This window comes from Centroberyx affinis, unplaced genomic scaffold (assembly GCF_046629955.1).
Source record: "Centroberyx affinis isolate AG114_WGS23_722 - 3 ecotype Tasmania unplaced genomic scaffold, CSIRO-AGI_Caff_v1 ptg004023l_1, whole genome shotgun sequence".
NCBI lineage: Eukaryota > Metazoa > Chordata > Actinopteri > Beryciformes > Berycidae > Centroberyx > Centroberyx affinis.
The window spans coordinates 269,240-284,863 of NW_027281825.1; the positions used below are offsets into that span (position 1 = coordinate 269,240).

The window sequence follows — 15,624 nt, forward strand, 5'->3', positions numbered from 1 at the left end:
ACCACGCCTTTGTGTTTAACACCACAAGGATTATAGAGAAGAAAGAACATCGTCAGTGTGATTAGAGGTGTCTGGTGTGTGTGTGTCTGAGAGAGAAAGAGAGAAAGAGAGAGAGAGAGAGAGAGAGAGAGAGAAAGGAAGAGTGTGTGTCTGTGGGTGTATTTGCACTTTGCATTTGCTTATAAAACCTAAATGAACATTATCTGGGCCCTTATTTGAGGTATGAGTGTGCAGAAAATAAATGACATTTGGTGATTTGCACATTTTGGGTAAACAGGACAGGAATTAGAAAGGAGAATGCGTCTTTATACAGCATATTGTATTATAGATATGCTTTTGCAGCCTGACAAGACCACTCTATTGCATATTATGTCAGATTAGAGGAACATCTCTGATTAGACATGTACTGTATGTATGGTGCTTTGAAAACAGAAATGAATATCTTTACATAAAACCTTGAAATGCACACAGCCCCCTTATGAGCACAGTGGTCAGAGTGCAGGGTCACTTGAGCACATTGGGACATCACAGCCTTGCTCAAGGGCATAACGACAGTGATCTTTCAGTCAGCAGTGCATATCCGAGATACACCCACATGTAGGCCTAAGTGTTGCGACAGTGGATGCTCCGATCAATCGGTCAGCAATTTAAATCGGCCTATTTTCATTACAAGTGACTCCTGAGATCTGGCTGATCTCATATATACATATAGTAAACAAAAGACAATGGAGGAGGATAAAGAAAACAAAATTCAGCCGCCTTATAATTCAATACTCAGCAACAATTCTTACAGCTAAACAAAGTCATGGAAACATGGGTAATAACACTTGTGTTTTGGTATCAAACTGTGCAGCAAACTCACATTGTTTCCCTACCCGTCGTCACTCGCCATGCTTGCTTTGCCAAACCTCATCGGACATGTATGCAAAGAAAGTGAAATGGAACAAGAATATCAGTCAGTGGTTCTCAACATGGGGTCCGGGGACCACCGGGGGTCCTTGAAGGGGGTTCCAGGGGGTCCCCAGCAAATTCATAAATTGTTAAACTTCAGCATTATTTCAGTTAGAAGTGAACACAATTAGAGAATGTAGAGGAATGACTGATTGATCATAGTTTCACTGTTATCTCTCTACCTACAATACAGATAGTCATGGAATTCTGGACAAAATCATATCTAACAATAAAAATATTCTCAGATTTGGGTTTGAGAAACAAAATATCATCAAATGGGGGTTTGTGGCAATATGAAAAAGGTGGAGACTCACTGATATGGGTGACACCACCAAACAGTTAAAAAATAATTGGTATCATCCAATGCTCTTGCCCTGTTTTTTGGATTTAATATATTTCACAACAATTGAGTTCTTGAGATAAATAACCATTTACAGTGTATGGACTCAATAACTGAAACTGGCTTACCTGTGTAGCTGCTTTTGCACTTGTAATTTGGTTACTTGGTTTTGGTATAAAGTCCTTTTATGTGGTGTTTCTGTTATTTTGTCAAGTTTAGTTTTGTAAGTCTATTTTGAAAAGTAGCTGCAGTTGCATAGTCAAATGTTATACACCAGCTGTATAGTCTAATAGTCATTAGATAGTGAGAATTGTAAGCTTCACAAAACTTGAAACAGACATATATGACTCTTTTATCTGATTGTTTGTAGTGAGTAACATATGGTTGGACCTTCCTCAACTCTAGTATAGTATAGTTTATATGACATGTAGCGTGTGAAAGAGACAGTGTGGCTGAAGCTGGGACTGAGATGTCATCTGGTAAAACTGACCTCATTTCCTGTAAGAAGCCACAATATGTTAAGAGCAAAGCCCTAAACACTTAGACACAAGCATGCAAATAAGTGTGCACAGGTATACAGCACATAGATACACACGTGCTCACTCACACTCACGTACATGCAGCTCACCCACATGTGCAAGTTGTGTGCGTGTGTGTGGTGAGCTGTCTGGCAAGGTATAAATACTGGACTGCTGGTCCTGGACTCATGCCGACGGTCCCACTACTGGTCTGACACTTTGATCTGAGGGTTCCCTTGGTTCTCGACATCTCCTCCCACCAAAGACTGGTGAGTTGATCTTTAAAACCAACTTTTGAAGGTTTTTGCATTCATTGTAAACTCAAACATAAGATGTTTTTGAATGAAAATGATGTTAAATAGGACTTGTTTTAGCATTTACCATACTAAGATTTGTATATCTGTCACGCAGGTACAGTATACTGTATATTATAGTTCTTTGTTGCTAATGTCAAACTTTTGTCTTTGTAAATCCAGAAGCTGTTTGCCTTACTGCGATGATGAAGGACAACATGCTGACCTTTGCTCTGCTGTGTTTTCTCCTTTCCTGGATGCTGCCTGCAGACTCCATGGTGGTGAGTGGCACATTCTGGAAAAAAAGGCAAAATTTAAAAAAAAAAAAATCGATGGACCATTACTCCTAAAATTCAACAAAAAACTTTTAACAGTGAAGGTTATGTTACCCACATTTACATTGCACAAAACCCTCACAAAATGTTGGGTTAAATAAACTCAGAAAAAATTTACACACCTCTACACTAGGTTCTTATCCAATGTTTTAAATAATATATTTAAGTTTTTTTCTTTTTTTATAATTTACATAACATTCTGCCTAAGCACAACTCTCTTTTTCTTTTTTTACCGAAACCTGAATTATTGGTTTTTTTTTTCCAAACCTCATTCACTGTTGGTAGTAAGGAAAAATACAAGCTGTTGTCTAGAATAACACTTGGAGAAGTAAACATATAGACATGCATCTTAGGTTGCTGGAGGGAGTTAGGGGTCTTGAACTTGTCAGACTTTAATGCATCATTGTGAACCCGTTCATAAATCCTCTAGCAATTGAATCAGAACAGCCTGTTTGATCCACCGAGCAGCCAGTTATCTTTCTAAAAACTTGTCATTTTGTGTATATAAGCATACCTATTTGTCTGTATTCATGTGTGTATTTGTGAATATGCCTCTCTCATCCTCCTGCTCTTAATTAGGTAGTTTCTGAATTACTGAGAGGCTGTTTCAAGCCCATTGACATACATGCTCTCATTCCTCCCTCACCCATTTTAGAGTAACTAAACCCCAAACCCAAATCTACAACAGGTGGTGACATCACCTGGCACCAAAGATCAGCCGATAGCAGATGGGGTTTAGTTACTCTTTAATATCCAAGCCAGGTTTCTACACTCACCCTAAATAGCACAAGGGATAGTCACATCTGTGTTTTGTAAGTTACCTTTTCTTTTCCTCCTTTCCCTCTAGATCTCTTTCAATCTCAGCGTGCCAGAACCCAACCTCAGCATCCCATTGAGCATGGTTGAAGATGCCGTCGACGACATGTACGAGGGCTGCGCCAAACTTATGACAGACAGGGTTAAAAACAAATACATGAAAACAGAGAATGTGAGAACGTTTGGAAAGGTCTGGAAAAATGCTTCAAACTGTGCAAAAGAGGGACTAGTAAAGAAATATAGAGAGGACAAGGCTCTCACAGAAGATCACCTCCAAGCAATCTGTGTTTATACATCTGACTATAAGGATTTTTATAGAACGTTCAACACAGCAGTACGGACCGAAGGGGAAAAGTATGGCACCAAATCTTTCCTGTACCACTCCTTGCATTTCCTGCTGACATCTGCCATAAAGATCCTAAAAGCCAGTCAAAATTATTGTCATGTTACCTACCGAAGAACCAACGATAACTTTATCGGTAAGGTCAAACAAAAAATTCGATTTGGTAACTTTGCATCTAGCTCTTTTAGAACGGACCTGGATTTTGGGAAGAAGACCTGCTTTGAAATTAGGACCTGTTTAGGTGCTTACCTGAGGAATTATTCAGCGTTCAGTGATCAAGAGCAAGAGGTGCTCATTCCTCCCTATGAGGTGTTCAAGATAGCTAAGATAACTAAGGGTCCAAAAGAGCCATTTGACAAAGGTCTCAATGATTGTGAGGTCATCTACAGCTTGATGAGTGATGGCGTTCAAAGCAATCTGAACTGCCGAGCTGCATATAAGAGACCAATGGTTCTTCTTCAACCAAATGCACAAATTGAGTAAATTTAGTCTTGCTTTGCAATCTGCGTTTATTAAAACATTCTGATACTACTGTCATTGAATGTCTTTTCTCACCCAAGCTCATTACAACATACGCGTGCTCTTGTAATGTGGAAACCCACCGGAAACAACTCCTCATGTTTAAAGTAACACTGGTATAGACTATAGTTATTGTAGGCTTTACTGTTCTTACTTCCCACACATGCCATAGAGCAAAATGTTATGTGTAGTTTGTTATGCGTTATGTGTAGGCCTTCTTGATCTGTTGTTCCATTTATCAGCAATTATATATTGTGCATTTCTTTGTTTGGAAAGTTGCTTTATGAGACCAATAAAGTAGTTACATGGCAAAAATGTGCATTTCCTGCTTTGGTCAAGTGAATAATAACAAATAAACTGTACCAGCAAAGAGATGAACAGCATCTACTGTCACATCCAGTGCTGCTTGTACACCCTCAAGGTCGCATTTTCCTGTTTCATTTCAAATTCACACAATTTAAGAAGTTTTTATACATTACATTCATTAAAATTCAACATCTAAAACAGTCAAGTGATAATGGAAGACAAATTACATTGTGAATGGAAGCTGATTCAGTGATTGCTAACCTCTCCATTACATTCAACCAACCTCAACTCCAACCCCTTTTTTTTTTACTAGGCCTCTGTGTTTAATTTCAAGCAATAAGAACTGATTGTAATTTGGCTTTTAGTGGTGCTTGGCCAACATGGCATTGTTCACAATTCACCTAAAGACCCTTGGGGTCACTCAGTGATGACTCGAAGGATCAAGAAACCCTGGAAAAAAAATTAACCTAATTTCCTAATTTCCCCACTGGGATCATTAAAGTTTTGTGTTATCTTATGTACACACAGAAAGATGTGCCGATTGAACTGAAGCCATATTTATGAAGGGTGAATGTGTAGCTTATACAGCTTGCTTACCTGGCCCCAGGGTTTTGGTGGCCCTAAACAAGAAATTTGTGGCCCTATAACACTAAACATTACACATGCGCAGCTGACCGGATAAACAAATTTCCTTGCTTACAGCTGTCATCACATAACAACACTTATACTGACTTCATGCTTAGAATGAAACTGTACAGCCCGTTTCGTACCAAAGCAATGAGCTTGGTAAAAGGTAGAACTGGTGGTGTGAAAGGGTCTAACCAGGTGATCTCAGTAATGCAACCCTGGAATAGACTTTTTATTAGGCATTCAAAAAGTTGTTAGAGTCTGAAAACTATTCCATTACTCAGAGGGATACAATTGTTGACAACTGTCTTGTGCACTATAGTGTAATCTATTAAGAGAAAAAATATATATCATGCAAGGTTAGCTAGTTAATTGTAAGCCTGTGTGCACGTATGTGTGTGTATAGAGCTCAAACCTGGGTAACCTAAATATAATTCAGTTTCATAAGTATCAGCAACAATATTATAGCCTACTTTCTATGCCTGCTCATTATTACATTCCATATTGAATTTATTGATAACTGGAGACCTTGCTTTCCTGTATGAGTTCACTGGAACAGTAGATCTATACATTCAAATCCTTGAATTATGAGGGAGCACAGATGTGTGTGGCCCTAAACGAGCACATAAACTGTTTATGCCTGGGGCTGGCTCCAATAAATACATATCTTGTAATAAAATACAACACAAAACTAGCAATTGTTATGAAGTAACTAACATAGGCATGACCTGCATGTCAACCATGACTGACATCAAAGCACACAGGCACACACACATACACAGTTGTGCAAGAGTGAGCCAAAGTGCCTGAACATTTGGATTATGATTGCCAAACAAGATAATGAGTGAGTCTCTTAACTCAGTGTGTTAGCACACAGGCAGCCTGAACTTGGAGCTGTTGCATTGTATCTGGGTTGAAACACACTCACTCCAACACATTCAACTTCAGCCCTCAATGTGCTGTTGCACTGTGACTGATCTACACATGAACTGAAAATGATTCATGCACATATTCGATGCACTTCTGTGTATTCATTCCAAACATTTCCACAAAATATTATCATTCCAAAATGAGTCAAAAGCAGAGCATTTAAGACAGAATTTGATGGTGAGAGACATAAAAAAAAAAAAATAAAAAAAAAATGATTACAGTGTTTACCTGAATGTCTGTGCTGGCTGTGTGCATGTACTAAACATATCAATCATGTTTCCTTCATTTGAAGTTAACTTCAGATGTTTCACTGTAAACAGTACTGTAAACAGTTACTGCAAATTCTCGATAAATAAATCTCCAATGTTCATGAAAATAAATGACAAAATTTTCCAGTCATGGTAGATGAAGTGTGTAAAATTTCAGAATTTTACCTCAAAAACTGATTTTTTGACAGTATTTTGAATTCTGCCCTCATGTAAACTATTGCAGTCAATGGAAATAGAGCATCTTTAAACATCAGTTTTTGGCTTATGGAGCAATCAATTTCTGTAAAAAATAAATTACAGACATCTCTATGTTGTCTAGATGAAGTATGCAAATTCTCAGAATTTTTTTGTCTTGAATACTGAATATTTGACACTAGTTTGAAATCTGCCTGTAAATACATGGACAGCTGTTATTCTGCACCCTGGTGGTTGGCTAAATTCTAGTGTGAAGCCTCCCCTAATTTTCCCACTTCTCAGGTAGCTCAACATGATCAAGACTTGCCATTGGTGGCAAAAGCTGTGAGTTTGATCCCCGTGTGTTGCAGAATAAACATGCTTATGTCTACTTAGGCATTGTGCTGTGTGGATTAGAGACACATCATTTCAAAGATTTTTAATTTAAGAAGTTTTAAATAATTATTTCTCTTCCTATTTTTAATATTCCTCCTCAAAATGCCCAGCCCCGACTCACCGCTGAGCAGCAGCTATAATTTTTAATACTTTTCCAGACTTTCCAGACCTGCATAGGAACCCTGGGGATCTATTTTAGGCTAGATTTACATCTACTGTATGTATTGGTATATTGGCACAATAGTGGGCTTTCATTACATATCAGATATCAGCCAGTGTCGTTCACCTCTGTGGGGGTTCCTCCCTGACCACGGCTACAGTCTGTTTTTCTGTTATTTTGCACCCAGTTTGAGCTTTTCTCCACCTACTGTGTGATTTTGGAAAATGCAGGAAAGTGAGTGTGAAGATTGGGGGTAGAGGAGGGGGATTTGGGGTTGGGCTGGGTTGGTGAGAAGAGGAACGGGGTGGAGTGTCATAAATCTAAACCCACCCCCAGGCTAAATTTCAATCTTTAGACTGGGGGTGGTAACATTTTTAACCACTGGAGGGTGAACTGAACCAGGTTTAGTGAGATAAACACGGCAAAATGTTGACAATATGACATATGGCTTGACTGCTTTTGTGTATTTCATAACTAAATAGTCCTAAATACAAGTTTACAGCAAACACAGTTAAAAAAAAACAGTTAAGTGTGGAGTTACTTAGGCAGTAATGTTCTCCTTTAACACTACCAGGGCAGCAGCAGAATAGTAACTCCTAAGAGTGGGACACAGTGCAGTGGGATCCACAGTTTAGGATGCCCTCTAGTGTTCAGTAAAGGCAACTGCTCTGTGTTTCTCTGCTCCCTGTCAGACGACGAGAGCGACTTGGTGAAGGAGACGGCCAACTTCCTGCAGGAGCTGTGTCTGAGGGCGGAGGAGAAGGTGGCCGCTGCTGGAGGCTGTCCCGCAGAGCTGCTGGGCTAGCCCGTCCACCTCCGCCGAAGGACCCTCCTGCACCCGGGAATGAGGACGGAGAACCAGCCACGGCCCCCGAACGAAACTAATGCGGACGTTGTGATCTCGTCTCAAAAGATGCACATGGAGAGGCGTGGCTAAGCAGCAAAAACAAGCCGCAAACATGCTAGCAGGGTACACACTGATTCCCCTGCTTTTATATTCCAATCCACGCCATGTAGTTTTAGATCATCGGTAAACCAAATTTAAACATTTAAAGCTGCACAAGGTAACTTCACATATTGGCGGCTCCAAATGACGGAGAGAGGTAACTGTTTGAGAACTGTTTGAATAGAAATCCTGTAAGGTGATGTCAGTAAACTGCACACAGCACGCTCATGTTTGCCTGTTTGTCTGTGATGCTTTATACCAAATGATACCAAAGAGAAGAGAGAGGCAAAAGATCTAATGGTGGTGAGTCCAGTTTCCGAGACAGATTAGATTTCACTCTTAAGTTTTGATTGGTCACCTCCTGTGTATTTGGGCAAGTAGGGTGAATCTCCAGGTCTTCATTAGTGGAGATGGAACGCGCTTCTCTGTTGAAGCCCCAATCTGTGACTTATGCTGATTAAGACAGGTGTATTTTCACATGAAAATCTAGCCTAGTGCAGCTTTAATTGGTATTATTTTAATTTGGTCCTCTCCACTGTCAACAGTCTGTAAAATAGTAAGAATGAATGATTTTGTAATGGTAACCGGCATAAAGAGACATGGTAACATTGTCCGTGAGTAAGGTGCACCCTACAAATACCAGGGTGGCCCATGTGTATCTATTGGAAACCTCAGCGGCAGAAGTCAGTGTGCTGAGATGTTAAATGTGTAATGGCCGATGGAGGTCTGATGTGTTTTGCAGCTGAGGGTTAGGGTTAGCATGGGCCAAGTACTTACTTGTTTAAATGTTTTTAAATGTAATTTTTACAAATGTGATTGTTGATTTTTATATTATTCATATTTTTTCACGTTTTCATGTTTTTTAATGTAAAGTGGGTTAAAAAATAAAGTTAATTACAAGTTAAGGTTAATAAAGTTAAAGTTATACAGTTAAGTAAAGTTAGACTGGTTAATCTGAAATGATACTGTCTCCCAGCACATTTTCAACAGCCCATTTGACCTGAACACGGCTCATGAGATTTTTTGACGGACCAGTCACTGCTTCAAAAGCTGTAGGGCCTAAACATTGAGATTTTATTGCATCGATTCAAAACAAAAATAATAAAAAAACTCATTATCATAACAACACAAATAAATGCCATAGCCTAGTTATTTTGTTAGTATCCAAAGCTTCTTTCTTTCTGTTTTTCTCTTTTTTCTCTTAGGTAGAGAAAGTCAAACTGATATAAACAAATGCAGGTATAGTCATATAAGCTTATACATAAATAAAACGTATAGTTACATAAAAACATAACAAAATAAAGTATTATACACTCCATTTACAGTTTTTTATAAATAAAGCCAATACAAAAGGCAAAAAAAGAAAAAGAGGAACAGAAGAACACAAAAACAGGACATATCAAAGCTCAAAATCCCATGCCTTTATAACTGATAGTTTTTTCCCATTTACCAGTAAAAGCAAGTCCCTTACCTTTCCCTCTCATAATTAGCCTTTCCATCAACTAGTGATGTTTGAGGAAGGACATAAATGAAGCCAATGATAGTTAGTCATTGTTTGTGGTGCCACGCTCCGCTCCAGCCGCTCCTGTCGACTCCCCTGGCCTCCAGCGGGCCCCGGCGCTCCCTCCCGAGTCGAGGAACAGCAGCATAGAGAGCCGGTCCGCCTCGCCCCCCCCCCTCCGCTGCTGAGCCGAAGGCCTCAGAGGGTCAAAGGTCACCGTAAAAAGCAGGCTCGTCCCCTGAGACAAAGCCCTGATCTGCCTGAGGAGACTAGGATCGCTGAGTCAGCCTCATCTTTCAAGTCCCTCTTAAAAACTGACTTTTTAGATTCTTCTACTCTTTTATTTTGCTTTACCTGTAGTTTTAATTCATCCTTTGCCTCTCTTTTAATTTGTACTATCATCACTATTATTATTAAAGTGGAGAACAGCTCTCCCAGATCTCCGCTGCGCCCCTGGGCCCTCATTTATCAAGAGTGCGTAAGTACAAATATGTGTGTAAACCATGCGTACGACCATTTCTAAGCAAAGAGTCGGATTTATCAATTTGTACTTATGCTTGAGAACGTGCGTAAATTTAAGCACAGCTCTGACCATGCTTACGCACAGCACCAAGCGGTTGAAAATGAAAGACCACCAAGAACGACAGGAACAGACAATCAAATGAATAGGCATTTTCATAATTATTAATATAAAATTCCATAGGCTTCAGTAGTTGAGACTAAAAGTGCATGTTATACCATTCATATACAATTTCGACAGTGCATATTGTTCAACTATATTATCTAGTCCATTTAAGCATACTGAATTAAATCGATTAATCATCATTTTAATTATTAGTATGGGTGATGAAATTCAGGGTATAGGCAATCATAAAAGGCAACAATAAGACATTGATAGCTGTGTGCGTAAAATGGCTCATCTTGCTTTGATGGATGATTTGGAGCATTATGCGCATGGAGCGTTCTCAGAGAGCGCACCAACTTTTTAACTGAAAGCGATGAGGGGCGACTCAGTAGATTTAGTTTTATTGGACCTCTGCCCCACCTTCTCCTTCAGGGAGGACCTGCAGGCTGAGAGAAATATATTCAAATGAAAATTATCACAAATACAATCCGGTGTCCGAAGTGGTCGGTCTCAGTCTGTTCTCCGCCTGTTGCAGCAATGTCCCTGTTGTTGACTATAATTATTTTGGATTCAGGTCAAAACTTTTTTTTTTTCTGTCACTGCTCTGCTGATACAAATGTTTAATGCCGCCGCTCTCACCTGCTGACAGGCTGGATGTTTTCGCTTGTTTATCAATCTACCATTGAGTGTTCCAGAAAGTATTTTGTGGTGCCACAACCTCCGTTACCAATTTTTAATAATTTTAATAATTCAATGTCTGCATCTGTAAATTCTTCCTCCTGCGTTCTTTGTCTGACCTGTGTTCAGCACAGAAGAGATGTCGATGACATTTCCTGCTGCACTTAAAGGGAAGGTTGTCACCATATATGGTCAATTGGGGGCGTAAATTTATGTTAATGAGTGGCTGTGCACGAGCATGATGGTGGTTTAGAACGTGTGGTATTTATCAAAGCAGGTTACTTACAGGTGTGCGTACGCACGTTTGATAAATACCGATTTTTTTGTACTTATGCACATTCTAAATATTATTCGTAAGAGAGAATTTAGAACCTTTTCTACGCAATGTTGATAAATGAGGGCCCTGGTCTCCAGGCTGGCTGGCCCTAGAAAGGCCCTGAAGGCTCTTGGTGCAGAGCTGAGAGACGGATCATGGAGCGACTCCAGACCTGCATCTGCTCAGTCCCTCCCCCAGCTGGAAGACTCCTCCCTCAGAGCTGAGGTACACTCAATGCCATATAACATAATACCGTACAATATCATATCATATTATGTACTGATTCCAAAGTTGGGGGGTCGGGATCCCCCAGGGGGTTGCAAAATAGTTTTGGGGGGTCAATTGATGATTTGGATCTTTATCTTTTTTTTTTTAAATACTATATTGTTTTCAGTCTCTCGACCTCCTCTTATAAGAAATAAAACTAAACAACCTGAAAAGGGAAAATAATTTTTTGGGTGAATTGTTCACCACTCAGTATATGCAGCCTGTCACCCAGAAAAATAAGGTGTGCACTGGAACAGAAAAGGTTCTTCGGAGTGCTGCCATAGAAGAACCATTTCTGGTTCCACAAAGAACCTTTCAGACCAAGGTTCTTTAAAGAACCATTTTTTTTGCTTAGACACCTGCATTGTGTTTTTGTGTATCTGCCATTGTATAGCCACATTTGCAATGGCACAATATATACTATGGAGGGATTTTCCACATTAATGCCATCACCCACCATCCAACAACTAAGAATTAGGAAACTTTTTTTTAACCAAAGGCCCATATATGGTTCGTTGGGATATTTTAAAATGTTCTTGAAAGGTTCTTTGTGGAACCACAGATGGTTCTTCTATGGCATCACTCTGAAGAAACATTTTCCGTTCCAGTTTGCACCTGTATTTTTCTGTGTATAGGCATCACTTTGTTTTAAGGGGTCGTGAGCCAGAAGGTTGAGAACCTCTGCTGTACACAAAGCTGCCCAGTGTATCACAGCACTTACTTACTGACTCACTGTACCACTGCTGACCTGTCCCTTCCTTCTCTCCCTCCATCTATAAGGCTCTCGAAAGGAGGGAGGACGAGCAGGAGAACCTGAGGGCTCTCAAGAAGCCCCTGGAGGACAGGTTCCTCTGTAACGTCGCCGTCCTGCCCCCCAGACCGGAGGACGTGTCTGAATGGTGGCTCACAGACCAGAGACGAGCCCACGGCCGCACCGCAGAGCAGTACCAGCAGCTTTACCACTCGGCCGTTGATCCCCTGCTGTACTTCTCCTCTGGCCAGCCTCGCCCATACGGCCTGCAGCTGGGTCGCAAGATCAAGCAGCGCCTGTGGGAGGCAGTATGCTTTGGTGTGGGAGCAGAGCAGGAGCCCCACACAGAGTTAGAAGTTAGCGATGAACCAAAGAAAGAGGGCCAAGCACTAAACCAGGCTGCTAGACTAGTTTTGGGCATCTGTACACTGTTTAACCTTAGTTTTACATGAAATAGTATGGTATGGATGAAATTTAACTTCCATAATGTGTCCAAAAATATTTTGCAACTACATCAAAATTCAGGAATGTATTAAAAAATTGCAAAATTAAACCTTAACATGTTTTTTAGAAAATGATTTGCAACTAGTTTTATATTTGCTACAATTTGTGAACCTGCAAAAAAGATTTGGAATTGCACAATGACTTTTGCTCAAACTACAACTCAACTAAATTACTTAATAAATTAGGAATATGTGGTAAATATAGGGCTATAATTATAATGCAACAATAATACAAAAAAATAAATAAATATATATATATACATATTAAAAATAATAATGCAGTAAAACCTCAAATATCAGGATAATATCAGTATTATATAATTTAACATTTGTGTTTTTTTTGCCTTGAATTTGTCAGTAATTGTAGTTGCCATATTCTTTAATAAAGAACCCCCCATCACCTTATGCACATTTTTTGTGCGTTTGTTTTTTCACTTATTTTATCATATGACCTGTTAAATAATTGATATGGTAACACTTTATATGGATAGTCCAATGTTGATATTCAACTGACTGTCAGGTGACAGACAGTTGATGTGAAGTGTCACTTGTCGGTGAAATGTGGTGGAATGCCACTGGAGAAAATGGAATGTTGAACGCCATTTTTTACTTTGAGACACATAACAGATTCAAAACCTCAAAATCAAAATATCACAAATTAAAAATGTCAATGTTTCACCATGTGAAGGGTTTTTGCAGGCTTGAAAAAAATTGTAAAAAGCCAAGCTTTTGTGTTCTATTTGGATAGGAACTATTTTTTCTCAAAGACGCACTACCTCTCCAAGCCAGTGTAAGCATCCACGATACACATAGATGAGAGGAGTACCTGTAGCAAACTCTAGCTATTGCAGGGTAAACAGATGCAAACATGGACTTCTAGCTAGCCAGCTACAGTTTTGTAAACAATTCCACGTGTAAAGCCTGCCAGACACATATCCCTCCACGAAAGCAGCTAAAACGAGAGCCAGAAGAACACCACTGTCTCCAAAAATAACTGCTGACAGAAAGCTTGTTTTTTTTTTACAATTTTATCAAGATAACATACTGACACTGGCATGATTATACTGTGAGCGTCGTGTTTTGCAAAACAATGTTTATCATAGTTTTGAAAGACTGTTGCATGCCCCTAGGTTTCTATTGCAGTAGAGTAGGAGGGGGCTCCCCTGTGTTACCGGACGGGCGGAGCTGGCGGCTAGCAAAGTTATGGTTTATACTAATAGGGATCATGACAGAAAACTTGTTATTTGGGCCCAGGGTTCAAAATACCGAACTATCCCTTTAATGATGAAACATTAAGAAAGTAAACATACATTGATACGCACGGTGAAAAGCCTCTGGTTGCCTAAGGGTGTTGAAATATTATAGACAAAACCACTCTGTAGAGGAAATAAATCATGTTAATAGCCTGGAACAGTCTGGCATATTTTGCACATACTCATACACAAGTTTCAAAGTTCATAAAGTATGGAAGGCATAATTTTGAAAAATGTTTCTTGAAATGCAACAAACAATTGTCTACATGAATTTTAAGCGATGACTATACTTGTGTAGAACACTGTTTTTGCAGCAACTCTTAAGGTTGACTAGAAAAGGTTAAATATTAAGGAAATGGGAGTCCTTGCTTCAGCTTTCAAGGATAACATTTGAATTTATTAGAAAGAAATAACCATCACCATATTCACTGAACACATAAAATAATTAATAGTATTAAGGAGCAATACTCGAAGCAGCAGTAGGTCCCGCTTGAGGCCAGGTAGGTCCCGCTGTTTAGTGAAGATGATTGTGTTTTGTCAAACAAAAACAAGTGATTTCGATTAAAAGACTTCCACTCACAATGACTATGTTTAGATGGACTGCAATAATCCTCCACTAGCCACACACACACAAACACACACCCTGCACCGCTGCCCACAGCCCCTTCTCTCACTAGTAGCAGTCAGCTGGGTTGTTGCCTCAGTCAGCAAACAATGCTACAGAGTGGTGCCGACGAAGGGGGGTAACACGTCAAATTTGGCGAAGCACCTTAAGAACCGACACCCCAGTCTTTATAAAGAATTTCGAGAGGTTAGCGAAAGCTCCAGTTTCACTGAAGCATTAACCATTTAAACATTAATGTACCCTGCACAGCCATTTTAGTTTAGCTAGCTAACCAAACGATAGCTACATAGAGCTAGCTAACGTTATCACGTAGGGTTGCCAGATGCCGGGTTTTTGACCGGACTGTCCGGTTTTCAGATGCATTGTCCAGGGCCCGGTCAGAAGGCTCGACCGGACGTTGAAATGTCCGATTAAAATCATTCTGTCAATAATAATCCACTAACTCTAGCCCTGCTGATTTTTCCCTATCATTGGTGGGTAGGCTATCTGTTGCTTCAACAAGCTAAAAGTGTTCTGATAGGCTGATGACTAGAGCAGGGGTAATCTGCTGTGTAAGTGTAAAGTTTTGAATGAGTTTTATCGGATCTACGTTATGGAGAAGCATGCGTCTGTCTGTCCGTCCGTCCGTCTCTCTCGTTTGTGCCGGGATCTCCAATATTAAGGGACTAGTTTCGGTCTCTGTGTCTGTGTTTTTTGCTTATGGCGACCTTACACCAAACGACTTTTCAAGCGATTTCACTGTCGCAGACAAATTTCCAATGTCGGAATAAAATCATGAGAGTTTTGCTGGAGTTGTTGCGCGGTCCCGTCATCTTGATCGTTTGGTGTGAGGTGGTCAGAAAACTCAGTCCCAGCTGTCTTAAGTCAGTCTTTTTCTCGTCTTGACGTTCCGATAAAATCAAACATGTTTAATATTATCGGAAGTCTTTATTCTTGGCTCATGCAAATAGTGAAGTTCAATGACGTGAACATTGTCAACAACCAATAGTTGCGCTCTCTCCGAAGGGAAAAAAGTGGACAGAAATTGCTGTAGCCTCAAATCCCCGGTGAGTATGCTATATGCTATAGCTAGCTAGCTAACCACTGTCCCGAACGGGGCTACTTGCAAGCTAATGTTAGCTACTGTAATGTTTACTATTAGCCTACGAGCTAACCGTACGTTTCAGCTGAAGATCGCTAGCT

At 39.9% G+C, this 15,624-nt stretch overlaps 1 protein-coding gene across 1 annotated transcript; it reads left to right on the forward strand.

Moving 5' to 3' along the window:
* Window positions 1-1,948: 1,948 nt before the first annotated feature.
* LOC139663467 (NAD(P)(+)--arginine ADP-ribosyltransferase 2-like) lies at window positions 1,949-4,422 on the forward strand. Its single transcript, XM_071542147.1, has 3 exons — window positions 1,949-2,078; window positions 2,286-2,383; window positions 3,285-4,422. The coding sequence occupies exons 2-3, from the start codon at window positions 2,306-2,308 to the stop codon at window positions 4,077-4,079; spliced, it is 873 nt and encodes a 290-aa protein (XP_071398248.1). The 5' UTR covers window positions 1,949-2,078; window positions 2,286-2,305; the 3' UTR covers window positions 4,080-4,422.
* The last annotated feature ends 11,202 nt before the right edge of the window (window positions 4,423-15,624 follow it).

Coding starts and splice junctions, on each gene's coding strand:
- LOC139663467 (XM_071542147.1), top strand. CDS start 2,306: ATGATGAAGGACAACATGCTGACCTTTGCTCTGCTGTGTTTTCTCCTT. Junction 2,384..3,284: donor TGCCTGCAGACTCCATGGTG/GTGAGTGGCACA, acceptor CTTTCCCTCTAG/ATCTCTTTCAATCTCAGCGT.